Raw genomic sequence first — 26,556 nt, forward strand, 5'->3', positions numbered from 1 at the left:
TACACACAGGCAAGCTGATCGCATCTCCAGCCCTCAGCCTTTTACAATGTGACAAACAGAACATGGCTGCCCTCATTGTATCACAGGAATAAATAATCATAAAATGTTGAAGCTGTTTGCAGCTAGATAACGAACTAAACTTTAGATAAGATATATAGACAAGTTACTAGTTAGTTTTTCATCTCGGATCCGCTTTAACGCCCACAGTGGCAGGGCATATAGTTATATCCTGAATTGCCCAAATCACCCTGCTGCAGAATCAAACACCTCCTACAACTACACAGCAGCATCAATCCAATGTGCATGCATGCCTCCAGTATTCCCACAATGGCTATCATTCATAAAAGTGTTGTCGGTAAAGTAAATCCATGCGAGAAAATACAGCTGTCGGTATTTTAGACTTCTGGCTGCTCATTCATAAAAATGTATCCAGTTGCGGTAGCAGTGCGGAGATTCCCCGAACTAGGCTGGCGGTAGGCTTGCGGAAGCACAGGAAGCTGCGGAGTTGATACATTTCTCCGTGTTCCGCTCTGCTGCAGTTGCCTGGGAGGTCTGTGTGTCTCCATTCACTTACTATTGTTATCGCCACATGCAAGGGAGCGGTACTTCCCGACCTCACACCACTTGCGGTGATCTTTATGAATTAACTTTTTGTTACATTTTTTACGATAATCACCGCACAAGGCAGTGATTTATCGCTCTGCTCGGTAAAGTCAGCTTTTCATGCGGAAAGAGCCTTTATGAATGCAGAATTTGCTAAGTGTTCGGTAAAGTCAGCTGTTTTAAGCATTTCCGCATGCGGAAATGCTTTATGAATGATAGCCATAGCGTGGAACATAATTCACAGTAATGCGCCTGGCCTGTTATATATTTCCCACAAAGTGTGTGGAATATTGCTCACAGCCAGTTATACACACACCATCATAGTATGGGTCTTCATTTATAACCGGTTATAAACAACCCCCCAGTCTGTGAGAGAGGAGTCTCCCTCGCACATACACCTCCAGTCCACTGGGTGGTAGTCACATCATAGCTCCATTATGTGGGAATCTGTCTCCTCTATCCAGTGCAGTGGAAATGGCCACACTCCCAAGTTGCAAACAATACATTAGACATCAGCCACACATCACCTCAGTTTGTGAAACATCAGCCACACCCTGAGACACACACAGGACACAAGAGCCATTTGATAGTTTATTAGAAATTGACAAAAGTTAAGTGGACACAGGAATAGACTATGTAAAGGGAAGGCGGGGCCATCACCATACCTTGTGCAAACAATGCCATCTGAAAGCTTGCTAAACGTCTACCTACAGGAGCCTATGTCTTTACATATGTGCAGACGCTCGCCGGGGGACCGGGAGATGAGGGCTTAAAGCAAAATGTCAATGTTTTCTATAGAGAGGTGAAGCACAATCAGGAAAATGCCTCCAGAAGTCGGGAAAAACCTCCTTCCTATTTATTACACAGATATCAGGAGCAGGACATCCACAAGAGTCGATAAATAGCATCACAAGTAACATACATCTTCACCACCAGCTCGGTCGCTGTATATGTACACTCGTATAAACTTCTGGAGTCACAAGTACAAAGTTTCCAAAACAATATAAAAAGGTGGTGGGTGAAAATAATACCAGTACTTCAAGCAGCATCAATTCTGTATAAATAAAAGACTATGAAATGCAGTAATAAAAAGTATCCAAGATCATCTGACAACAATGCTTTCTGTGACAAGAAAAACAGTCCAGACAATTCAATTTCATGATCAGAGTGAATATGGGGTGATAACGTGGTCTTTTCCAGCACAGCTGCAGTCCACACCAGCCACACAGGCAGGATGCATCCCACGGCATAGCCAGAAAGCAGTCCAACGTCTCAACCGCCACGGTACAGTGCTTTCTGGTAATCAACCTTCATTTGATTAAGGTTTAAACACTCTCCTATCTTGCCGAAACGGAATACACAGAACAAGTGTGTTCTGAGCACCCAGAAATTCCTGTCGCTATCCACAATGACATAGCGAGGGGCCCAACTTCATTTCACTGGCCCAGGAATCTAATTCAATGCAGGTAAATTGAGGGGTTGCTTATGAATCCCAATCTCATTATAAAAGTCTAAAAATAACAGTCAGTTCTGGAAGCAACAACTGAAGTTGTTTTGGAGGAAAAAACAGGAAAAAAAAAAAGTAAAAACAAAAAAAAAAAAAGTTGCGTATCAAGTGAGATACTGCCAAGGCAGCGGTCGGGGAAGAGATCACGTCCAGAGTTTGGATGGAGACTGTGTACAAAGGTTCACAACGTATTGCTGTGCAGGGGCCCTCGCACAAGTCCGGGCTCCTGCGGTGGAAGCTCCGTTTAGCCACAGTTCAGGTCACGCTTGGAGTCGGCTCCCTACAAACGCTGTTTCTTGCTCTGCTTTGGAACCCCCGACGCGCTCTCATTCTCTAAAGCTTTCTCTCTGCCGTTTGTCTCGCTGAAACCATTGGCGGCTGTGTGCTGAGGTGGCTCCTCTGCAGGCTCCTCCATTACGGAGGGGGGAGACTCCCCTTTTTCCATCTTATACTGAATAGCTCGCAGTCTGCCCACAGCTTTGTCTATGGTGGTTATGTTGATCAGGTTAAAGTCATGCATACTGACCAGGTGGAGCATAAAGTTACGGCAGAGGTTTTTATCGATTATTCTGGGTCCAAAATTGTCCACGAAGAGCATACAAGCGTGATTCATCTGATTGTCAGCAATGAACCTGCGAGAAAAAAAAATGGAGTTAGTCCTGCAGGCTCGACTACTGGAATAGAATTAGGCAAGGTTTATCCACATGCCATACAGCTGCCACTCCCCCTCCCCCCAAAATAAAGAACTAGGGATGGCCCAGCCTTGGAGAACTCATGGAGAAGCACATGATCAGTTTGATCAGCTGATAAGATTTGTAAGGCTCTGATTTGCTGGTCATGATCAGGTGTTAAACCAGGAAGTCATCACAGCAAATCAGAGGCTTAGAAATGTATCAGCTGATCAAACTGATCATGTGCTTCTCCATGAGTTCTCCAGGATGGGCCATCTCTATAAAGAACTTGTCCATCAGGATGAGACATACAGAATATATGAAGACCCGAGACATATTAATGCTGGGACAGCATCCTTCCAAGTTCAGCTCACCCGTGTTTCATAACATGAAGGTTCCACATCTTCATCACCTCTTTTTCCCCTTCATTGACGTCAGAGAACTCTTCAATTTGCTGCAGAGGAGAGAGGAGAGGTGAAGCAATGGGCAAATGACCATGCAGGTTTACACACGCACGCACACAGTTTACCATACCGCACAGTTACACAGCTCACCAAGCCATGGGAACACAGCTCAGCGTCCGATTCCAAATGTATAACACAAAAGGGTGCCTACCGACTGATAACAAGCACCACTACACCTATCACTTGCCAGTCAGTGCTAGACAACCTATCACTTGCCAGTCAGTGCTAGACAGCCAAGATTACTGGTAATCTGTACTGGATTAGTCAGATTTTACACATGTAATAATTAGTTAAAATATTGTTTAAAAAAAAAAACAAAAAAAAAAAACCACTACATCTCACTTCAGAAGAATTTTTTTAAATAGGAAAACTTAATTTTTACTGTCTGGCCTCCCATTGAACCAAATCTCTCCCCCCCCCCCTACAATCTGTCATGAAAGCAGCAGCCACACATCCGTTCTTCCCATTGTTCCGCCCCCAGGTCTCCAATCTGCAAATCTCTGCTGGTTTCCTATCCGTTCTAGGATCAGCTACAACATTCGGTGCCTGGCCTATTAGTCCAGGAGACTTGCCTGACCTACAACTCTGAACTAGTCCACAGACACACCCAGCCACCCTCTATGATCCTCCAACGACCTGCATCTGACCACACTGGGCCTCTCCCATGCGAGACTGCTCGAGTACATTTAAAATCGGCGCCAGTAGACTTGGGCGCAGGATACAGCTGTTATTTGGCCGATCCTGCTTCTGCACAAGTCCCGACCGGTTTAATTACTATCCCCCCTCCAGGCCGCCATGGATAGCAGGGGAATGAAATAATTCGGCTTCCGGCCATTGCTGGAGACAGAATTATTGTGATTTTTAAGCAACCTCGGCCCTGTCCTCTGACAGCGCCAACGTTACTCACTGACTCCCATTATAGTCTATGGCGGCGCTGGCTGCGCCCAAATCTAGCAGCGCCTAAAAGCACTGCTCCGGACTGCACGGCTTCTGAAGAGCTGCTTCCACTCTTTGGAACACCCTTCCACCACCCATCAGGCTTGCCCCATGCTTCAACACCTTCAAACAAGCCCTCAAAACCAATGCCACAACCCGCTCTGCTGAGCATTTATGGAACCCATACCTACAGTGTCCCTGTCCACTCTTTATATTGTAAGCCTCTGGCAGGGTCCACCGCCCTAGTGTGTCAGGCTTGATCACGCACATCATCGGGTATCCTTTTTACAGATGGACTTGAATATGTAGTCTGGTCTTGTTGCCCTTCTCCCTTACCTATTTTTCAGTGCTGCATAATATGTTGGTGCTTTATAAATACAATATTATAATACAGGTCCAGGCATATTAACCACTTTACCCCCAGCGGTACGAATTTCTCCGCCCCTTTTTTCCCCCCTAAAAAACCAGGGACGGAGAAATCCGTACCTTCCGCGCTACCGCCGCTGTCCGCGCTCTCGCACCCACCGCTCGTGCACGCCGCCGCCCGCTCGCCCGGAGATCAATGAACGGGAAAATCCATTCCCGTTCGTTGATCTAGCCCCCGCAATGATCTGCTGCTTCTTTCAGAAACAGCGAGATCATTGTGAGTCTCCCAGCCTCCTACTGCTTCCTGTAAGCGTCCTTCCGGACACTTACAGGTCGCATGTAAACCAACACTCTGTGGCCATCTTGTGGCCAAATAGTAAACTACACCCTAAAAGCATTTTACATATTCAAACATTACATTTACACAATAAATTAACTCATTACCTCCCACACTCCCCAATTTTTATTTTTTTTTGTAATTAAAAAAAAATACAATAAAAAAAAAACAAAACAAATAGTTAGCTTAGGGACTGAACTTTTTAAATATTTATGTCAAGAGGGTATAACACTGTTACTTTATAAACTGCGGGCTTGTAATTAGGGATGGATGCAAAACTGAAAAAAATGCACCTTTATTTCCAAATAAAATATTGTCGCCAAACATTGTGATAGGGACATAATTTAAATGGTTTTATAACCGGGACAAATGGGTTAATACATTTCATGGGTTTTAATTACAGTAGCATGCTTTATTTAAAAACTATAATGGCCGAAAACTGAAAAATAATAATTTTTTCCCACATTTTTTCCTATTTCCCCATTAAAACACATTTAGAATAAAATAATTCTTGGCATAATGTCCTACCTAAAGAAAGCCTAATTGGTGGCGAAAAAAACAAGATATAGTTCATTTCATTGGGATAAGTAATAATAAAGTTATAGACGAATGAATGGAAGGAGCGCTGAAAGGTGAAAATTGCTCTGGTGGTCAGGGGGTAAAACCCCTCAGTGGTGAAGTGGTTAATCCATTCTTTCACAGGTGTCTCAATAACAAAACTGGGTGAAGATCAGCACTGAGTTACATAGAGAATTCTGTACAGCGCTGTGTTAGATGTCTGCTCTATATAAGTACCAAAAACAATAATAATGGACCTCATTGGTATGTATGGACAGAGATAGCCAAGCCAATGACTTCTGTGTTCATCAGGAGACAAATCTGTCACTCATCAAAGACATGGCAGAGTAAAAAACAGCTCTGTGCTAGCAACGCACAGCTGCTACCAGCTGACCAGACCCCTGACTTACTGTGATTGTTTTCTCTCTCAGCCATTCAGGGTCTTTCTCATCCTCACTGTCCACTTCCATCTCCTGGGGACGGAGAGGAAGGCATGAATCGCTGTGGAAGTACAGTCTGTTGTGGCCGCTGCTGTATGTCCTCTGCTGTTCCACCTCTCCATCTTCAGACTCGTAGAACTCCGACATGCTGGCTTTAGTGCGCTTCGGCCTGCAATGAGATCAGGTTTATGAAACATGGGCCAAATAAGGCAGTCATGCATAAAAAAGGACTCCGCATCTAGATATGGAAAGGGGTCACAAAGAATTTGTTGTCCAGGTTAACCTTCTACCTACCTACACACCAGGATGTGGGTTATAGGGGTCCTTTTCACAGGTCCATTCCGACTAAAGGCAAATCCGGGCTGTCGATGAATATCCTGAGGATTCCCGGCATAGGAGCCATCGTAACACTCATTGATGGACACATCAATGCGGGCTCCTTTGGGGTGATACTGTGTGAGGAAGACAAAGTACATCAGTCCTCCAAAGTATTAACAGAATAGGCCAGATTTGTCACATAACAGGTACTACGGTCACAGGAGTACACCAAGCAATAGGCTGTATTATCAGTCACATGATCTGGGCCCCAGACTATAGCATCTCTTCATATACACTGATATCAATGACTGGAGGGGAGGCTGATAATAGAGTAGGCTCCCAGGACAGATACGTGGGCCACAGGATTAGGCCCCGTTCACACTGCACGTGTTGCCGTCCGGATTTCGGCAACGTGTGCAGGAGGCAGACACGCACGACATCAGACAGTGCACTGTCTTAGGGCCCGTTCACACTGCACGCGTTTCCAGCCGCGTTTTGGAAACGCGTGCAGGTGGCCAAAACGCACGACATCAGACATTGCATAGAGTGCAATGTCTGATGTTCACACAGCATGCGTTCCGGACCAATGCGGTCCGGGAACGCATGCTGCACGCAGATTTTACAAAAACGCGCGGCTGTCCCATTCACTTTTCAGTGATGGGATCAGCCACGCAACGCATACGAACGCGGACATGCGTGCGTTCGTACGCGTTGCGGTCCGCATGCGTTGCGGTCCGCATTTTGTAGTCTGAACGGGCCCTAATGTTCACACTGCATGCGTTCCGGACCATTGCAGTCCGGGAACGCATGTTGCACGCATTTAATGGGATCAGCCACGCAACGTATAGGAACGCAGATGGCGTGCGTTCATACCCGTTGCGTTCCGAACGCACGGCCATCGGCGTCTCATGACGTGAACGTGGCCTTATGCAGGTTAATGAACAGCAGCAGTCAGTCACATGATCAAGGCCCCGGACTACGGCACCTCCTCATATACACTGATTTCTGAGAATGGTGGAGAGACTGCCGATATAAGAGGCAAGTGCTTTGGGTCACAGGATTATATAGGTTAATGAAATAGGAGCTGCCCTTCCTATAGGTTAGTAATCCTACATAATGTATAGGAGCTGGCATGAGGTGCTACTGCCTTGATCATGTGACTGATAATACTGCCTTTTAGCGTTACTACTGCTAAAGTTATAACCTGGGTTATAAACCACTGAAACCTTCTATATATGAATTTGCTTTCTGCATACCCAAGTTTGAAATGAATAGAACACGCAGATAAGGATGCATTAAATTTAGAGATCAGTCTCTTATAATAGACAAAGTATATACAAAAATTAAGTTATAAGAAGGATATGATCAGGATCCCAATTGCTAAAACACCTGTTACCAACTTCCTCTATCGACCACCAAAAATGATGCATACATACCCGTATCTAGAAGCTGTATAGCATAGCAGGGTACAGCATTCTGTCCTCTAGACCTCATCTTTATATTGCTAGGAAAGACTAACTCCACCTGCTGATTAACATACATGTGTTTTCTTCAGCTAAATCCCGCCTCCAGAATGGCATCTCCTGGGGTTGGAGTTTAGCTTTCCCTTTCACTTTGTATCTATGAATCCTACTAGGTGATCCGTATGAGGTAATATTCTTACTTGCCAAAATATTTCAGCTACGCTTCTGAGTCATTTGCAGCATGAGAACTTTTCAGAGTAGAGTAATTTCCCAGCTAATAAAATCAATTATACATAATTTCTATCATCATTTTATGACACCTTAACTAAAAAAAGAAAATCATAGGAGAGAAATGAATGAAAAAGAAAGAATGCAATGTTAAATATTTGACACTTAGACCCTCCTTTTTGGTCCACAGGCTCCTGCACTGGAAAGGGGGGGGGGGGGGGGAGATTGTCAATGCAAAGGAAACTCAGAATCAGGTCCCCAGGTCACTAAACGTACTGGCTAATAACTAGCAGCATGAAAAGACATTAATGAGAAAACGATTGGATATATTGAACTAATCTCAAACAGGCTATTCCTGCAATCCCATAGTCTTTGTTTTCCAGTATTAGAACTACAGGTCTAGAGATTACAACTGTCTCACTGGCATCCTTTGCTGTTTTAGCTCAATTCAGCCCCCATACAGAGAAACTCTGACCTAAAGTTAATATGCCCTAGCTGTCAGGAGTGTTTGCTACAACCACACACTTGTAGAATAGCACTCTCCAAGGTTCTTATTCAGGCTCTCATGTCTCCTCCCACATCCCAAAAACCATACTGATGAGTTCATTGGCTTGCCCCTAGACTTTAATGGACATATGACGATAGTAGGGATTAGATTGTGAGCTCCTCTGAGGGACTGGCTGTGAGGAGACTATATACTTTGTAAAGCCCTGCAGCTTTCGCTTCTCAGCGCTTTATAAATACTATTACTGCAGAGAATAGGATTTGCAGCACTGGGTTATTAACCATTACATCAGCAATAAGAAAAAGGGAACAGGTTTTCTCGCTCGTTTACATAACGCTGGTCTCATTACACACTTGTCTCATTAGGATACATGGCAGTTCAGGTCCTCTCTACAAGTTACATGATCTAGGCACCAATGTAGTACCACCTCGTATACTGGTATGCAGCCTCTGGGTAAAGCACCACCTCCTATACATCCTGTACTGGTATGTAGCCTCTGGATAAAGCACCTCCTCCTGTACAAGTATGCAGCCTCTGGATATAGCACCACCTCCTATACCTCCTGTACTGGTATGTAGCCTCTGGATATAGCACCACCTCCTATACCTCCTGTACCGGTATGTAGCACCACCTGTACATCCTGTACCGGTATGTAGCCTCTGGATATAGCACCACCTCCTATACCTCCTGTACTGGTATGCAGCCTCTGGGTAAAGCACCACCTCCTATACATCCTGTACCGGTATGTAGCCTCTGGATATAGCACCACCTCCTATACATCCTGTACCGGTATGTAGCCTCTGGATATAGCACCACCTCCTATACATCCTGTACCGGTATGTAGCCTCTGGATATAGCACCACCTCCTATAAATCCTGTACCGGTACGTAGCCTCTGGATATAGCACCACTTCCTATACATCCTGTACTGGTATGTAACATCTGGATATAGCACCACCTCCTATACATCCTGTACCAGTATGTAGCCTCTGGAGAAAGCACCACCTCCTATACATCCTGTACTGGTATGTAGCCTCTGGATATAGCACTACCCCCTATACATCCTGTACCAGTATGTAGCCTCTGGATATAGCACCACCTCCTATACATCCTGTACCGGTATGTAGCCTCTGGATATAGCACCACCTCCTATACATCCTGTACCGGTATGTAGCCTCTGGATATAGCACCACCTCCTATACATCCTGTACCGGTATGTAGCTTTTGGATATAGCACCACCTCCTATACATCCTGTACCGGTATGTAGCCTCTGGATATAGCACTACCCCCTATACATCCTGTACTGGTATGCAGCCTCTGGGTAAAGCACCACCTCCTATACATCCCGTACTGGTGTGTAACATCTGGATAAAGCACCACCTCCTATACCTCCTGTACTGGTGTGTAACATCTGGATATAGCACCACCTCCTATACATCCTGTACCGGTATGTAGCCTCTGGATAAAGCACCACCTCCTATACCTCCTGTACTGGTATGTAGCCTCTGGGTAAAGCACCACCTCCTATACATCCTGTACCGGTATGTAGCCTCTGGATATAGCACCACCTCCTGTACATCCTGTACCGGTATGTAGCCTCTGGATAACGCACCACCTTCTATACATCCTGTACCGGTATGTAGCCTCTGGATATAGCACCACCTCCTATACATCCTGTACCGGTATGTAGCCTCTGGATATAGCACCACCTCCTATACATCCTGTACCGGTATGTAGCCTCTGGAAAAAGCACCACCTCCTATACATCCTGTACCGGTATGTAGCCTCTGGATATAGCACCACCTCCTATACATCCTGTACCGGTATGTAGCCTCTGGATATAGCACCCCCTCTTATACATCCTGTACCGGTACGTAGCCTCAGGATATAGCACCCCCTCCTATACATCCTGTACCGGTATGTAGGCCCTGGATATAGCACCACCTCCTATACATCCTGTACCGGTACGTAGCCTCTGGATATAGCACCACCTCCGATACATCCTGTACCGGTATGTAGCCTCTGGATATAGCACCTCCTCCTGTACATCCTGTACTGGTATGTAGCCTCTGGATAAAGCACCACCTCCTATACATCCTGTACTGTATGTAGCCTCTGGATATAGCACCACCTCCTATACATCCTGTACTGGTATGTAGCCTCTGGAGAAAGCACCACCGCCTATACATCCTGTATCGGTATGTAGCCTCCGGATATAGCACCACCTCCTATACACATCCTGTACTGGTATGTAGCCTCTGGAGAAAGCACCACCTCCTATACATCCTGTACTGGTATGTAGCCTCTGGATAAAGCACCACCTCCTATACATCCTGTACTGGTATGTAACATCTGGATATAGCACCCCCTCCTATACATCCTGTACTGGTATGTAGCCTCTGGATATAGCACCACCTCCTATACATCCTGTACCGGTATGTAGCCTCTGGATATAGCACCTCCTCCTGTACATCCTGTACTGGTATGTAGCCTCTGGATAAAGCACCACCTCCTATACATCCTGTACTGTATGTAGCCTCTGGATATAGCACCACCTCCTATACATCCTGTACTGGTATGTAGCCTCTGGAGAAAGCACCACCGCCTATACATCCTGTATCGGTATGTAGCCTCCGGATATAGCACCACCTCCTATACACATCCTGTACTGGTATGTAGCCTCTGGAAAAAGCACCACCTCCTATACATCCTTTACATCCTGCACCGGTATGTAGCCTCTGGATTAAGCAGCACCTCCTATACATCCTGTACCGGTATGTAGCCTCTGGATATAGCACCACCTCCTATACATCCTGTACCGGTATGTAGCCTCTGGATATAGCACCACCTATACATCCTGTACCGGTATGTAGCCTCTGGATATAGCACCACTTCCTATACATCCTGTACTGGTATGTAGCCTCTGGATAAAGCACCACCTCCTATACCTCCTGTACTGGTATGTAGCCTCTGGATATAGCACCACTTCCTATACCTCCTGCACTGGTATGTAGCCTCTGGATATAGCACCACCTCCTATACATCCTGCACCGGTATGTAGCCTCTGGATATAGCACCACTTCCTATACATCCTGTACTGTATGTAGCCTCTGGATATAGCACCACCTCCTATACATCCTGTACCAGTATGTAGCCTCTGGATTAAGCACCACTTCCTATACATCCTGTACCGGTATTAGCCTCTGGATAAAGCACCACCTCCTATACCTCCTGTACTGGTATGTAGCCTCTGGATATAGCACCACTTCCTATACCTCCTGTACTGGTATGTAGCCTCTGGATATAGCACCACCTCCTATACATCCTGTACTGGTATGTAGCCTCTGGATATAGCACCACTTCCTATACATCCTGTACCGGTATGTAGCCTCTGGATATAGCACCACCTCCTATACATCCTGTACCAGTATGTAGCCTCTGGATTAAGCACCACTTCCTATACATCCTGTACTGTATGTAGCCTCTGGAGAAAGCACCACCTCCTATACATCCTGTACTGGTATGTAGCCTCTGGAGAAAGCACCACCTCCTATACATCCTGTACCAGTATGTAGCCTCTGGATATAGCACCACCTCCTATACATCCTGTACCGGTATGTAGCCTTTGGATAAAGCACCACCTCCTATACCTCCTGTACTGGTATGTAGCCTCTGGAGAAAGCACCACCTCCTATACATCCTGTACCAGTATGTAGCCTCTGGATATAGCACCACCTCCTATACATCCTGTACCGGTATGTAGCCTCTGGATAAAGCACCACCTCCTATACATCCTGTACCAGTATGTAGCCTCTGGAAAAAGCACCACCGCCTATACATCCTGTACTGGTATGTAGCCTCCAGATATAGCACCACCTCCTATACATCCTGTACTGGTATGTAGCCTCCGGATATAGCACCACTTCCTATACATCCTGTATCGGTATGTAGCCTCCGGATATAGCACCACCTCCTATACCTCCTGTACCGGTATGTAGCCTCTGGATAAAGCACCACTTCCTATACATCCTGTACTGGTATGTAGCATCTGGATATAGCACCACTTCCTATACATCCTGTACCGGTATGTAGCCTCCGGATATAGCACCACTTCCTATACATCCTGTACCGGTATGTAGCCTCTGGATATAGCACCACCTCCTATACATCCTGTACCGGTACGTAGCCTCTGGATATAGCACCCCCTCCTATACATCCTGTACCGGTACGTAGCCTCTGGATATAGCACCACCTCCTATACATCCTGTACCGGTATGTAGGCCCTGGATATAGCACCACCTCCTATACATCCTGTACCGGTATGTAGCCTCTGGATATAGCACCACCTCCTATACATCCTGTACCGGTATGTAGCCTCCGGATAAAGCGCCACCTCCTATACATCCTGTACTGGTATGTAGCCTCCAGATATAGCACCACTTCCTATACATCCTGTACTGGTATGTAGCCTCTGGATATAGCACCACCTCCTATACATCCTGTACTGGTATGTAGCCTCTGGATATAGCACCCCCTCCTATACATCCTGTACTGGTATGTAGCCTCTGGATAAAGCACCACCTCCTATACATCCTGTACCGGTACGTAGGCCCTGGATATAGCACCACCTCCTATACATCCTGTACCGGTACGTAGGCCCTGGATATAGCACCACCTCCTATACATCCTGTACCGGTATGTAGCCTCCGGATAAAGCGCCACCTCCTATACATCCTGTACTGGTATGTAGCCTCCAGATATAGCACCACTTCCTATACATCCTGTACTGGTATGTAGCCTCTGGATATAGCACCCCCTCCTATACATCCTGTACTGGTATGTAGCCTCTGGATATAGCACCCCCTCCTATACATCCTGTACCAGTATGTAGCCTCTGGATTAAGCACCACTTCCTATACATCCTGTACTGTATGTAGCCTCTGGAGAAAGCACCACCTCCTATACATCCTGTACTGGTATGTAGCCTCTGGAGAAAGCACCACCTCCTATACATCCTGTACCAGTATGTAGCCTCTGGATATAGCACCCCCTCCTATACATCCTGTACTGGTATGTAGCCTCTGGATATAGCACCCCCTCCTATACATCCTGTACTGGTATGTAGCCTCTGGATATAGCACCACTTCCTATACATCCTGTACTGGTATGTAGCCTCTGGATATAGCACTACCCCCTATACATCCTGTACCAGTATGTAGCCTCTGGATTAAGCACCACTTCCTATACATCCTGTACCGGTACGTAGCCTCTGGAGAAAGCACCACCTCCTATACATCCTGTACTGGTATGTAGCCTCTGGAGAAAGCACCACCTCCTATACATCCTGTACTGGTATGTAGCCTCTGGATATAGCACCCCCTCCTATACATCCTGTACTGGTATGTAGCCTCTGGAGAAAGCACCACCTCCTATACATCCTGTACTGGTATTAGCCTCTGGATATAGCACCACTTCCTATACATCCTGTACTGTATGTAGCCTCTGGATATAGCACCACCTCCTATACATCCTGCACCGGTATGTAGCCTCTGGATATAGCACCACTTCCTATACATCCTGTACTGTATGTAGCCTCTGGATATAGCACCACCTCCTATACATCCTGTACTGGTATGTAGCCTCTGGATATAGCACCACTTCCTATACATCCTGTACTGGTATGTAGCCTCTGGATATAGCACCACCTCCTATACATCCTGCACCGGTATGTAGCCTCTGGATATAGCACCACCTCCTATACATCCTGCACCGGTATGTAGCCTCTGGATATAGCACCACCTCCTATACATCCTGTACTGGTATGTAGCCTCCAGATATAGCACCACTTCCTATACATCCTGTACTGTATGTAGCCTCTGGATATAGCACCACTTCCTATACATCCTGTACTGTATGTAGCCTCTGGATAAAGCAGCACCTCCTATACATCCTGTACTGGTAATGTAGCCTCCAGATAAAGCACCACCTCATATCCTGTACTGGTAGTTTCTGGAAATGGAGAGGAAGTGAGCAGTAATCCTTACCACATAATTGAAGATGAATCGGCTGTGACACAGCTTAAGGTGCTTCAGTAAACTGTAGAGTTTGCGGCAGTTGAGCGTGCACCATGGACAGTGCAGGTCGTCTCTGGCCTCCGTCTGCTGCCGAGTGTTATTGTTGTACAAAAACTGGACGACACAAAAACAGAGCAAAAAACATTCAACGAGTTGCCGCAAGAGAGCAGAGAACACAGAAAGAGCAGACCAAGGACTCGATTCATCAAGACTTATCGAATTGGTTAACGACAGTTCGGTAAAATACCGAATTCGTTAAGTTGATTTCAGGATTCATCAAATTTATCTACAACTGTTAGTGAGCATTCGGTAATAATTCGGTAATCATTCGTTAGTGATGCGTTAAAACGGAAGAAAGGTGCAATTCATGAAAATGAAAGTGGGCGTGGTTTAGCGTTACATTTAGGATTAGTTATCTCCTTCACTGCTCTGTCGGTATTCCTGTCACATCATTGCTGACAGAGAAGATGGAGCCATTTGAAGTGGTCATGTATCAGCCTTAGAGTGATTCAAAGGCGCAGAAGGGCAAGAATAAGGTCTAGAACCATATCAATTTGCAAGAGAATAGATTTATTTGCTATAACAGGACATCTGCATTTCTCAAGAATCATCTTGTAAGAGAACACAGGCAGTGCCAGGGTTAACTAATTTGCTAGCTGCAATATATATATATATATATATATATATATATATATATATATATATATATATATATATATATATATATATATATATATATATATATATATATATATATATATATATATATATATATATATTTATTTATTTTTTTAGAAAAGGCTCCTATTAAGCCGCTGGTGAAATTGTGGGATTGTCTCAAGCCACTTCCAGAATCCTGGTGCAGGTGTTAAGCCCTATTCAAAATGTTGCTACGTAGTGTTCAAAGGACTGCCTTTTACCCACAATTCCATGGGAATCTTATGGCCTTGTGTTAAATTACCTCTGTAAAATGGAAATATCGACACATTACCGAATGGTTACCGAATTATCGATATTGTATCGGATTCACACCGAATGCGGAAAAACCTTGATGAATACAACTAGAAATTGATAAACTTCGAATTCGGAAATTTAACAAACTGGAAAAAGTTATCTCAAAGACAATGATGAATCGAGGCCCAAATACTAGCATGGCAAAAGGAATTGCTGGAGGTGGCCATAACTGATGAATCAGGCAGTGACTGGGCTGCAAAGCTTACCATCAACCTCATACAGCACTAGAAAAGCAAGAGCAATGCTGGGGGAAGCGGTCTCTGAAAACACAGGCAGTGACTAGACAACTGAGCTTACTATCCAGCCCATATAGCACTATGAGACTTGAAGGATTGTTGGAGGCAGCCCCACCCGATCACAGTGACTGGGCTGCAGAGCTTACTATGAAGCTAGTAGAATTAGAATAATAAGGACCACTATTGCGAAAAATTGTAAAATAAAAACTTTAAAAACAAATAAAAATACTTTTTCAGAATAAAATAAGCTATAAAATACTTTTCTCCTATGTTGCTGTCACTTACAGTAAGTAGTAGGAATCTAACAGAACTGACAGGTTTTGGACTAGTCCATCCCCCCCTCCCTCCCCATATGAGGGGATGGACTAGTCAAAAATCTGTTATTTTCTTCACTACTGCAAGTGACAGCATAATATGTTTATCGCTTTATAAATAAAATAAATAAGTGACAGCAACACAGGAGAAAAAGTTATTTATAGTTTGTATGAGTTTACATGTATTTTAACATTTTTTGTGCGATAGTGGTCCTTTAACCTCTTAACGACCAGCTAACGCCGATTGGCGTAAACTGGTCGTCTGCGGGTTTCCATGGAAACGGCCGCTCGAACGAGCGGCCTTTCCGGGTCCGTTCACGGAGGCTGTGTCCGTGAACAGCCGGAGAGCCGCCGATCGCGGCTCGCCGGCGAAATGTAAACACGCGGGGAAGAGATCCCCGCTGTTTACATCATACGGCGCAGCAGCGCCGTAAGGCAGATCGGCGATCCCCGGCCTCTGATTGGCCGGGGATCGCCGTAATTTGATAGGCTGAAGCCTATCCTACAATGCGCAGGACGGAAATCCGTCCTGCGCAGCTCAGAGAGGGAGGGAGGGGGACGGAGCGCCGAAAACGCTGCGGAGGGGGGCTTTGAAGAGCCCCCCCCCGCAAAGCGCAGAGAGCCGGCGGCGATCAGACCCCCCCAGCAGGACATCCCCCTAGTGGGGAAAAAAGGGGGTAAGTCTGATCGGCCTGGCTAAAACCTGATCTGTGCTGCGGGCTTGAGAGCCCACGCAGCACAGATCATTCAGAAATCCACTGGTCGGCAAGTGGTTAAGAAAACTGCCAGATAAGAAAAGCAGTGACTGGGCAGCAGGGCGACTATCCAACCTATACAGCAAAGTAAGATGAGAGCAATGCTGGAGGCAACCATACCTGATAGAATATGCGTAGCTTCTGGCGAGGCTCACCCGCGGAGACATCCTTGTCTTTCTTTGCTGGAAGATCGGAGGACATGGACTCCTTCACTGCTGGAAAGCACAGGGAAGATCTCAAACCGTTGTGTAATGATTCTAAACAGCAGCCACCGGCATTACCTAATCAACATCCATACTGCTTCAGTAACCACTTCATGGAAATCTGGCTGCCTCACTCGCTTCTCTGGCATTTCCCAACAATACAAACTCACAACTCAAACTCAAGACTCATAATAAAGAAGTTCAAAAATAGCACAAAAACAGCCTAAATGCAGGAATAAAAAGACCACATGCAGCGCAGATTCCAAGGAGCTGGTCACCATCCAGCCAATGACAGGTGACGGTGTCTTGGGCAGTGCTCCTGCTGGAGTCAATGCAGCCCTGAGAAAGAGAAGAAAACATCATCGCTGCTGTTATCTGAAGTCTCAGGTTTCTACGATGTTTTGTGAACTTACAGATGGAGGCAGCCTTGAACTTCTCCAGGAGTCCAAACAGACAGGTGAAAAGATGAATGCTGAGATCAGTCAGCACAGCAACAATGTCTTCTCTACTCCAAGGTGCTCTCAGGTTACTCTCTGCTATGTGTGTGTTCCAGTGCTGCTACTCACATACTTCAGCAACATATCCCATTTTATTCAAAAGCTGCATATACAGCTTGTCACATTCTGTGCAATAAAAAGGGAGGGGGGAGAGGAGCAGCACATAATGTGCAATAAAAAGGGAGGGGGGGGGGAGAGGAGAGGCACATACTGTGCAATAAAAAGGGAGGGGGGGGGAGAGGAGAAGCACATACTGTGCAATAAAAAGGGAGGGAGGGGGAGAGGAGAAGCACATACTGTGCAATAAAAAGGGAGGGGGGAGGAGAAGCACATACTGTGCAATAAAAAGGGAGGGGGGGAGGAGAGGCACATACTGTGCAATAAAAAGGGAGGGGGGAGAGGAGCAGCACATACTGTGCAATAAAAAGGGAGGGGAGCAGCACATGCTGTACAATAAAAAGGGAGGGGGGAGAGGAGAAGCACATACTGTGCAATAAAAAGGGAGGGGGGGGAGGAGCAGCACATACTGTGCAATAAAAAGGAAGGGGGGGGGAGAGGAGAAGCACATACTGTGCAATAAAAGGAGGGGGGGAGAGGCACATACTGTGCAATAAACGGAGGGGGGGGGGGAGAAAGGAGAAGCACATACTGTGCAATAAACAGGGAGGGGGGGGGGGGGAAGGAGAAGCACATACTGTGCAATAAAAAGGGGGGGGGGGGAGTAGAAGCACATACTGTGCAATAAAAAGGGAGGGGGGAGAGAGGAGAAGCACATACTGTGCAATAAAAAGGAGGGGGAGAGGAGAAGCACATACTGTGCAATAAAAGGGAGGGGGAGAGAGGAGAGGCACATACTGTGCAATAAAAAGGGAGGGGGGGGGGGAGAGGAGCAGCACATACTGTGCAATAAAAAGGGAGGGGGGGAGAGGAGCAGCACATACTGTGCAATAAAAAGGGAGGGGGAGAGGAGAAGCACATACTGTGCAATAAAAAGGGAGGGGGAGAGGAGAAGCAGATACTGTGCAATAAAAAGGGAGGGGGAGAGAGGAGAGGCACATACTGTGCAATAAAAAGGGAGGGGGAGAGAGGAGAGGCACATACTGTGCAATAAAAAGGGAGGGGGAGAGAAGCACATACTGTGCGATAAAAAGGGAGGGGGGGAAGGAGCAGCAAATACTGTGCGATAAAAAGGGAGGGGGAGAGGAGAGGCACATACTGTGCAATAAAAAGGGAGGGGGAAAGGAGAAGCACATACTGTGCAATAAAAAGGGAGGGGGAGAGGAGAAGCACATACTGTGCAATAAAAAGGGAGGGGGAGAGGAGAAGCACATACTGTGCAATAAAAAGGGAGGGGGAGAGAGGAGAGGCACATACTGTGCAATAAAAAGGGAGGGGGAGAGAGGAGAGGCACATACTGTGCAATAAAAAGGGAGGGGGAGAGAGGAGAGGCACATACTGTGCAATAAAAAGGGAGGGGGAGAGAAGCACATACTGTGCGATAAAAAGGGAGGGGGGGAAGGAGCAGCAAATACTGTGCGATAAAAAGGGAGGGGGAGAGGAGAGGCACATACTGTGCAATAAAAAGGGAGGGGGAAAGGAGAAGCACATACTGTGCAATAAAAAGGGAGGGGGAGAGGAGAAGCACATACTGTGCAATAAAAAGGGAGGGGGAGAGGAGAAGCACATACTGTGCAATAAAAAGGGAGGGGGAGAGAGGAGAGGCACATACTGTGCAATAAAAAGGGAGGAGGGAGAGGAGAAGCACATACTGTGCAATAAAAAGGGAGGGGGGAAAGGAGAAGCACATACTGTGCAATAAAAAAGGAAGGGGGAGAAAAGCAGCATTTACTATATCGAGGAGAGGGAGAAATGGGGAGTAGCAGCAGATACTGTAGTGCTGAGCAGCAGGTACTGTAGTGTGGGGAGGAGCAGCAGGTGCTGTACAGTGGAGGAGCAGCAGGTACTGTAGAGAAGAGCAGCAGCAGATACTGTACTGTGGAGAGGAGTTGGGGAGAAGGGCAGCATATGCTGTACTGTGGAAACAAGAGAAGCAGCATATACAATGGGAAGGGGGGGGGGGGGGGGGGAGGGAAGGAAAAAGCAGAATGTACTGTGGAATGTGTAGAGAAGCAGTATGAACTGTGCAATGAGGGGGGGGGGGGGGGGCAGCATAAAATGTACTATAAAGAGTGGAGAGGAGCAGCACACACTGTGTTATGAAGAGGAGAGGAGCAGCATGTACAGGAGAGAGGAGCAGCACGCACTGTGCTATGGAGAGAGTGGAGAGGAGCAGCACGCACTGTGCTATAAAGAGTGGAGAGGAGCAGCACGCACTGTGCTATGAAGAGTGGAGAGGAGCAGCACGCACTGTGCTATGAAGAGTGGAGAGGAGCAGCACGCACTGTGCTATGAAGAGTGGAGAGGAGCAGCACGCACTGTGCTATGAAGAGTGGAGAGGAGCAGCACGCACTGTGCTATGAAGAGTGGAGAGGAGCAGCACGCACTGTGCTATGAAGAGTGGAGAGGAGCAGCACGCACTGTGCTATGGAGAGTGGAGAGGAGCAGCACGCACTGTGCTATGGAGAGTGGAGAGGAGCAGCACGCACTGTGCTATGGAGAGTGGAGAGGAGCAGCACGCACTGTGCTATGGAGAGTGGAGAGGAGCAGCACGCACTGTGCTATGGAGAGTGGAGAGGAGCAGCACGCACTGTGCTATGGAGAGTGGAGAGGAGCAGCACGCACTGTGCTATGGAGAGTGGAGAGGAGCAGCACGCACTGTGCTATGGAGAGTGGAGAGGAGCAGCACGCACTGTGCTATGGAGAGTGGAGAGGAGCAGCACGCACTGTGCTATGGAGAGTGGAGAGGAGCAGCACGCACTGTGCTATGGAGAGTGGAGAGGAGCAGCACGCACTGTGCTATGGAAAGAGTGGAGAGGAGCAGCACGCACTGTGCTATGGAGAGTGGAGAGGAGCAGCACGCACTGTGCTATGGAGAGTGGAGAGGAGCAGCACGCACTGTGCTATGGAGAATGGAGAGGAGCAGCACGCACTGTGCTATGGAGAGTGGAGAGGAGCAGCACGCACTGTGCTATGGAGAGTGGAGAGGAGCAGCACGCACTGTGCTATGGAGAGTGGAGAGGAGCAGCACGCACTGTGCTATGGAGAGAGTGGAGAGGAGCAGCACGCACTGTGCTATGGAGAGAGTGGAGAGGAGCAGCACGCACTGTGCTATGTAGAGTGGAGAGGAGCAGCACACACTGCTATGGAGAGTGGAGAGGAGCAGCACACACTGTGCTATGGAGAGAGTGGAGAGGAGCAGCACGCACTGTGCTATGGAGAGAGTGGAGAGGAGCAGCACGCACTGTGCTATGAAGAGTGGAGAGGAGCAGCATGCACTGTGCTATGAAGAGTGGAGAGGAGCAGCACGCACTGTGCTATGAAGAGTGGAGAGGAGCAGCACGCACTGTGCTATGAAGAGTGGAGAGGAGCAGCACGCACTGTGCTATGAAGAGTGGAGAGGAGCAGCACACACTGTGCTATGAAGAGTGGAGAGGAGCAGCACACACTGTGCTATGAAGAGTGGAGAGGAGCAGCACACACTGTGCTATGAAGAGTGGAGAGGAGCAGCACACACTGTGCTATGAAGAGTGGAGAGGAGCAGCACGCACTGTGCTATGAAGAGTGGAGAGGAGCAGCACACACTGTGCTATGAAGAGTGGAGAGGAGCAGCACACACTGTGCTATGAAGAGTGGAGAGGAGCAGCACACACTGTGCTATGAAGAGTGGAGAGGAGCAGCACACACTGTGCTATGAGGAGTGGAGGAGAGGAGCAGCATGTACTGTACTATGGAGAGGGGAGAGAGGAGCAGCATGTACTGTACTATGGAGAGGGGAGCAGCATGTACTGTACTGTGGAGAAAGGAGAGGAGCAGCATGTACAGGAGAGAGGAGCAGCACACACTGTGCTATGAAGAGTGGAGAGGAGCAGCACACACTGTGCTATGGAGAGTGGAGAGGAGCAGCACGCACTGTGCTATGGAGAGTGGAGAGGAGCAGCACGCACTGTGCTATGGAGAGTGGAGAGGAGCAGCACGCACTGCTATGAAGAGTGGAGAGGAGCAGCACACACTGCGTGCTGCTCCTCTCCACTCTCCATAGCACAGTGCATGCTGCTCCTCTCCACTCTCCATAGCACACTGTGCTATGGAGAGTGGAGGGGAGCAGCACGCACTGTGCTATGGAGAGTGGAGAGGAGCAGCACGCACTGTGCTATGGAGAGTGGAGAGGAGCAGCACGCACTGTGCTATGAAGAGTGGAGAGGAGCAGCACGCACTGTGCTATGAAGAGTGGAGAGGAGCAGCACACACTGTGCCAGGAAGAGTGGAGGGAGCAGCACACTGTGCTACGAAGAGTGGAGGGAGCAGCATGCACTGTGCTATGAAGAGTGGAGGAGAGGAGCAGCATGTACTGTACTATGAAGAGTGGAGGAGAGGAGCAGCAGGTACTGTACTAGGGAGAGGAGGGAGGAGCAGCATTTACTGTACTATGGAGGGGAGGGAGGAGCAGCATTTACTGTACTATGGAGGGGAGGGAGGAGCAGCATTTACTGTACTATGGAGGGGGAGGAGCAGCAGGTACTGTACTATGGAGGGGAGGGAGGAGCAGCATTTACTGTACTATGGAGGGGAGGGAGGAGCAGCATGTACTGTACTATGGAGGGAGGAGAGGAGCAGCATGTACTGTACTATGGAGGGAGGAAAGGAGCAGCAGGTACTGTACTATGGAGGGGAGGGAGGAGCAGCATGTACTGTACTATGGAGGGGGAGGATCAGCAGGTACTGTACTATGGAGAGGGGAGGGAGGAGCAGCATTTACTGTACTATGGAGATGGGAGGAGAGAGAGGAGCAGCATGTACTGTACTATGGAGAGAGGAGATGAGCAGCATGTACTTTACTATGGAGAGAGGAGATGAGCAGCATGTACTTTACTATGGAGAGAGGAGATGAGCAGCATGTACAGGAGAGAGGAGCAGCACGCACTGTGCTATGGAGAGTGGAGAGGAGCAACACGCACTGTGCTATGGAGAGTGGCGAGGAGCAGCACGCACTGTGCTATGGAGAGGAGCAGCACGCGCTGTGCTATGGAGAGTGGCGAGGAGCAGCACACACTGTGCTATGGAGAGTGGAGAGGAGCAGCACGCACTGTGCTATGGAGAGTGGAGAGGAGCAGCACGCACTGTGCTATGGAGAGTGGAGAGGAGCAGCACGCACTGTGCTATGGAGAGGAGCAGCACGCGCTGTGCTATGGAGAGGAGCAGCACGCACTGTGCTATGGAGAGGAGCAGCACGCACTGTGCTATGGAGAGGAGCAGCACGCACTGTGCTATGGAGAGGAGCAGCACGCACTGTGCTATGGAGAGGAGCACCACGCACTGTGCTATGGAGAGGAGCACCACACACTGTGCTATGGAGAGTGGAGAGGAGCAGCACACACTGTGCTATGGAGAGTGGAGAGGAGCAGCACACACTGTGCTATGGAGAGGAGCAGCACGCACTGTGCTATGGAGAGTGGAGAGGAGCAGCACGCACTGTGCTATGGAGAGGAGCAGCACGCACTGTGCTATAGAGAGTGGAGAGGAGCAGCACGCACTGTGCTATGGAGAGGAGCAGCAGCATGTACAGGAGAGAGGAGCAGCAGCATGTACAGGAGAGAGGAGCAGCACGCACTGTGCTATGAAGAGTGGAGAGGAGCAGCACACACTGCTATGGAGAGTGGAGAGGAGCAACACACTATGCTATGGAGAGTGGAGAGGAGCAGCACGCACTGTGCTATGTAGAGTGGAGCAGCACACACTGTGCTACGAAGAGTGGAGGGAGCAGCATGTACTGTACTATGGAGAGAGGAGCAGCATGTACAGGAGAGAGGAGCAGCACACACTGCTATGGAGAGTGGAGAGGAGCAGCACACACTGTGCTATGGAGAGTGGAGAGGAGCAGCACGCACTGTGCTATGGAGAGTGGAGAGGAGCAGCACGCACTGTGCTATGGAGAGTGGAGAGGAGCAGCACGCACTGTGCTATGGAGAGTGGAGAGGAGCAGCACGCACTGTGCTATGGAGAGTGGAGAGGAGCAGCACGCACTGTGCTATGGAGAGTGGAGAGGAGCAGCACGCACTGTGCTATGGAGAGTGGAGAGGAGCAGCACGCACTGTGCTATGGAGAGTGGAGAGGAGCAGCACGCACTGTGCTATGGAAAGAGTGGAGAGGAGCAGCACGCACTGTGCTATGGAGAGTGGAGAGGAGCAGCACGCACTGTGCTATGGAGAGTGGAGAGGAGCAGCACGCACTGTGCTATGGAGAATGGAGAGGAGCAGCACGCACTGTGCTATGGAGAGTGGAGAGGAGCAGCACGCACTGTGCTATGGAGAGTGGAGAGGAGCAGCACGCACTGTGCTATGGAGAGAGTGGAGAGGAGCAGCACGCACTGTGCTATGGAGAGAGTGGAGAGGAGCAGCACGCACTGTGCTATGGAGAGTGGAGAGGAGCAGCACACTGCTATGGAGAGTGGAGAGGAGCAGCACACACTGCTATGGAGAGAGTGGAGAGGAGCAGCACGCACTGTGCTATGGAGAGTGGAGAGGAGCAGCACACACTGTGCTATGAAGAGTGGAGAGGAGCAGAATACACGTGTAAATTATGCAAGCCAAATCTGGTATGTAAGCTGGCCCTATGAACCCATTTCTGTTGCCTCTTTCCCGCTTGCAAGAGGGAGGTCAGAAGCAGCGGTAATCTCTCCTGCTTGTCAATCTCTAAAATTCGTTCCCGACTTCACAGTGAAAATGTTACAGGACCACCATGGCAGAGTATAGCTTCTGCCTCTCCGAGCAAATACTGTCAACGTGAAGCCAATAATGCCAATCTTGTGATGTATGCAAATGCAGCTTGGAAATAGACCAGTCAGATGCAGCAGGTCCACTTTCAACCTTCCACAAGACCACGCCTCCACCTAATCACTTACGCAGAGTACTGGTATTACAAACTTCTGCTAACCATAAACCCGAACATTACCCCATACAGTCAAAAGGAAAATATCAGTGCAGTGCAAGAGATTTTATTATTTAATATTAGACCCATCTTTCAATTTTAATTTGCAGTCAACAAGCTGACAGTGAGCGCAACAAGAGCTCCTTCCCAATTGCGGCCACAATACTCTGGATGCAGTGCGCACAGACTTCCCACCTTGCTGCATGAGTCATTAGCAGAGCGGATCAGAAAACCTTCTTACATTATGATGGGTGACATGGCAGCTTCACGGATCACACTCCCCTTGCAGCCATGGGTGTAATTACAGGGGGCAGCCCTAAAACTACTAGTTTACTGCCTCTGATAAAGGGGTCCATCCTTCAGATCAGGTGTTTTTGGAGCTACACTTGTAATGGGTGTGAAGACTGATGTCCACACTTGTTTTATGACCCTTGCGAGGTGGGCTCCCAGGCTGTAAGGGGGGCTTACAGCCTGGGTTTGTGAACATTTGGGGCCCCATTAATGGACAGCTGTAGTGAGAGGTGTATGGAGGCTGCCATATTTACTTCCTTTTAAAGCGGACGCAAACCAAACTTAATTCAAAACATTTAGTTGCACCACTGACACGCTTCCTTCCTCATATTCACCCAGGTGCCGCTCTCCTCTTATCCGCATCTGGTATTACAGCATCGCGTATTGCGGTTGCTGTAAGGAGGGAAGGAAGCGGGGCAGGGTTCCCATGGTAACAGCGATGCATATCGCTGCTACAGGAAACTGCTGTCGCACTTCCTTCCCTTCCTTACAGCAGCCGCAATACGCGATGCTGTAATACCAGATGCGGATAAGAGGAGAGCGGCACCTGGGTGAATATGAGGAAGGAAGCGGCCGCCCGCATATAAGGCGCTCATTACTAGCCATACTGGGGCACTATACTAGCCATACTGGGGCACTATACTAGCCATACTGGGGCACTATACTAGCCATACTGGGGCACTATACTAGCCATACTGGGGCACTATACTAGCCATACTGGGGCACTATACTAGCCATACTGGGGCACTATACTAGCCATACTGGGGCACTATACTAGCCATACTGGGGCACTATACTAGCCATACTGGGGCACTATACTAGCCATACTGGGGCACTATACTAGCCATACTGGGGCACTATACTAGCCATACTGGGGCACTATACTAGCCATACTGGGGCACTATACTAGCCATACTGGGGCACTATACTAGCCATACTGGGGCACTATACTAGCCATACTGGGGCACTATACTAGCCATACTGGGGCACTATACTAGCCATACTGGGGCACTATACTAGCCATACTGGGGCACTATACTAGCCATACTGGGGCACTATACTAGCCATACTGGGGCACTATACTAGCCATACTGGGGCACTATACTAGCCATACTGGGGCACTATACTAGCCATACTGGGGCACTATACTAGCCATACTGGGGCACTATACTAGCCATACTGGGGCACTATACTAGCCATACTGGGGCACTATACTAGCCATACTGGGGCACTATACTAGCCATACTGGGGCACTATACTAGCCATACTGGGGCACTATACTAGCCATACTGGGGCACTATACTAGCCATACTGGGGCACTATACTAGCCATACTGGGGCACTATACTAGCCATACTGGGGCACTATACTAGCCATACTGGGGCACTATACTAGCCATACTGGGGCACTATACTAGCCATACTGGGGCACTATACTAGCCATACTGGGGCACTATACTAGCCATACTGGGGCACTATACTAGCCATACTGGGGCACTATACTAGCCATACTGGGGCACTATACTAGCCATACTGGGGCACTATACTAGCCATACTGGGGCACTATACTAGCCACACTGGGGCACTATACTAGCCACACTGGGGCAACTGAACTCCCTATACTGGGGCAACTGAACTCCCTATACTGGGGCAACTGAACTCCCTATACTGGGGCAACTGAACTCCCTATACTGGGGCAACTGAACTCCCTATACTGGGGCAACTGAACTCCCT

The 26,556-nt window shown here is 48.2% G+C and overlaps 1 protein-coding gene across 2 annotated transcripts in view; it reads right to left on the reverse strand.

Annotated features, from left to right (window-relative positions):
* Positions 1-1,181: 1,181 nt before the first annotated feature.
* The window catches only part of SUZ12 (SUZ12 polycomb repressive complex 2 subunit), a 90,426-nt gene continuing 65,051 nt past the window's right edge, over positions 1,182-26,556 (reverse strand). Inside the window, exons 11-16 of one of the 2 annotated variants that reach the window (XM_068264412.1) lie at positions 16,910-17,001; positions 14,441-14,584; positions 6,177-6,334; positions 5,853-6,051; positions 3,156-3,235; positions 1,182-2,742 (exon numbers count right to left, since the gene is read on the reverse strand). In XM_068264412.1, coding sequence (XP_068120513.1) covers positions 2,391-2,742; positions 3,156-3,235; positions 5,853-6,051; positions 6,177-6,334; positions 14,441-14,584; positions 16,910-17,001 — 1,025 coding nt within the window. In that variant the 3' untranslated portion in view covers positions 1,182-2,390. Of the gene's footprint in view, positions 2,743-3,155; positions 3,236-5,852; positions 6,052-6,176; positions 6,335-14,440; positions 14,585-16,909; positions 17,005-26,556 lie in introns of both variants that reach the window. The other variant, XM_068264413.1, reaches the window with a different exon arrangement.

The sequence above is a fragment of the Hyperolius riggenbachi genome, chromosome 12, assembly GCF_040937935.1.
Source record: "Hyperolius riggenbachi isolate aHypRig1 chromosome 12, aHypRig1.pri, whole genome shotgun sequence".
Lineage (NCBI taxonomy): Eukaryota > Metazoa > Chordata > Amphibia > Anura > Hyperoliidae > Hyperolius > Hyperolius riggenbachi.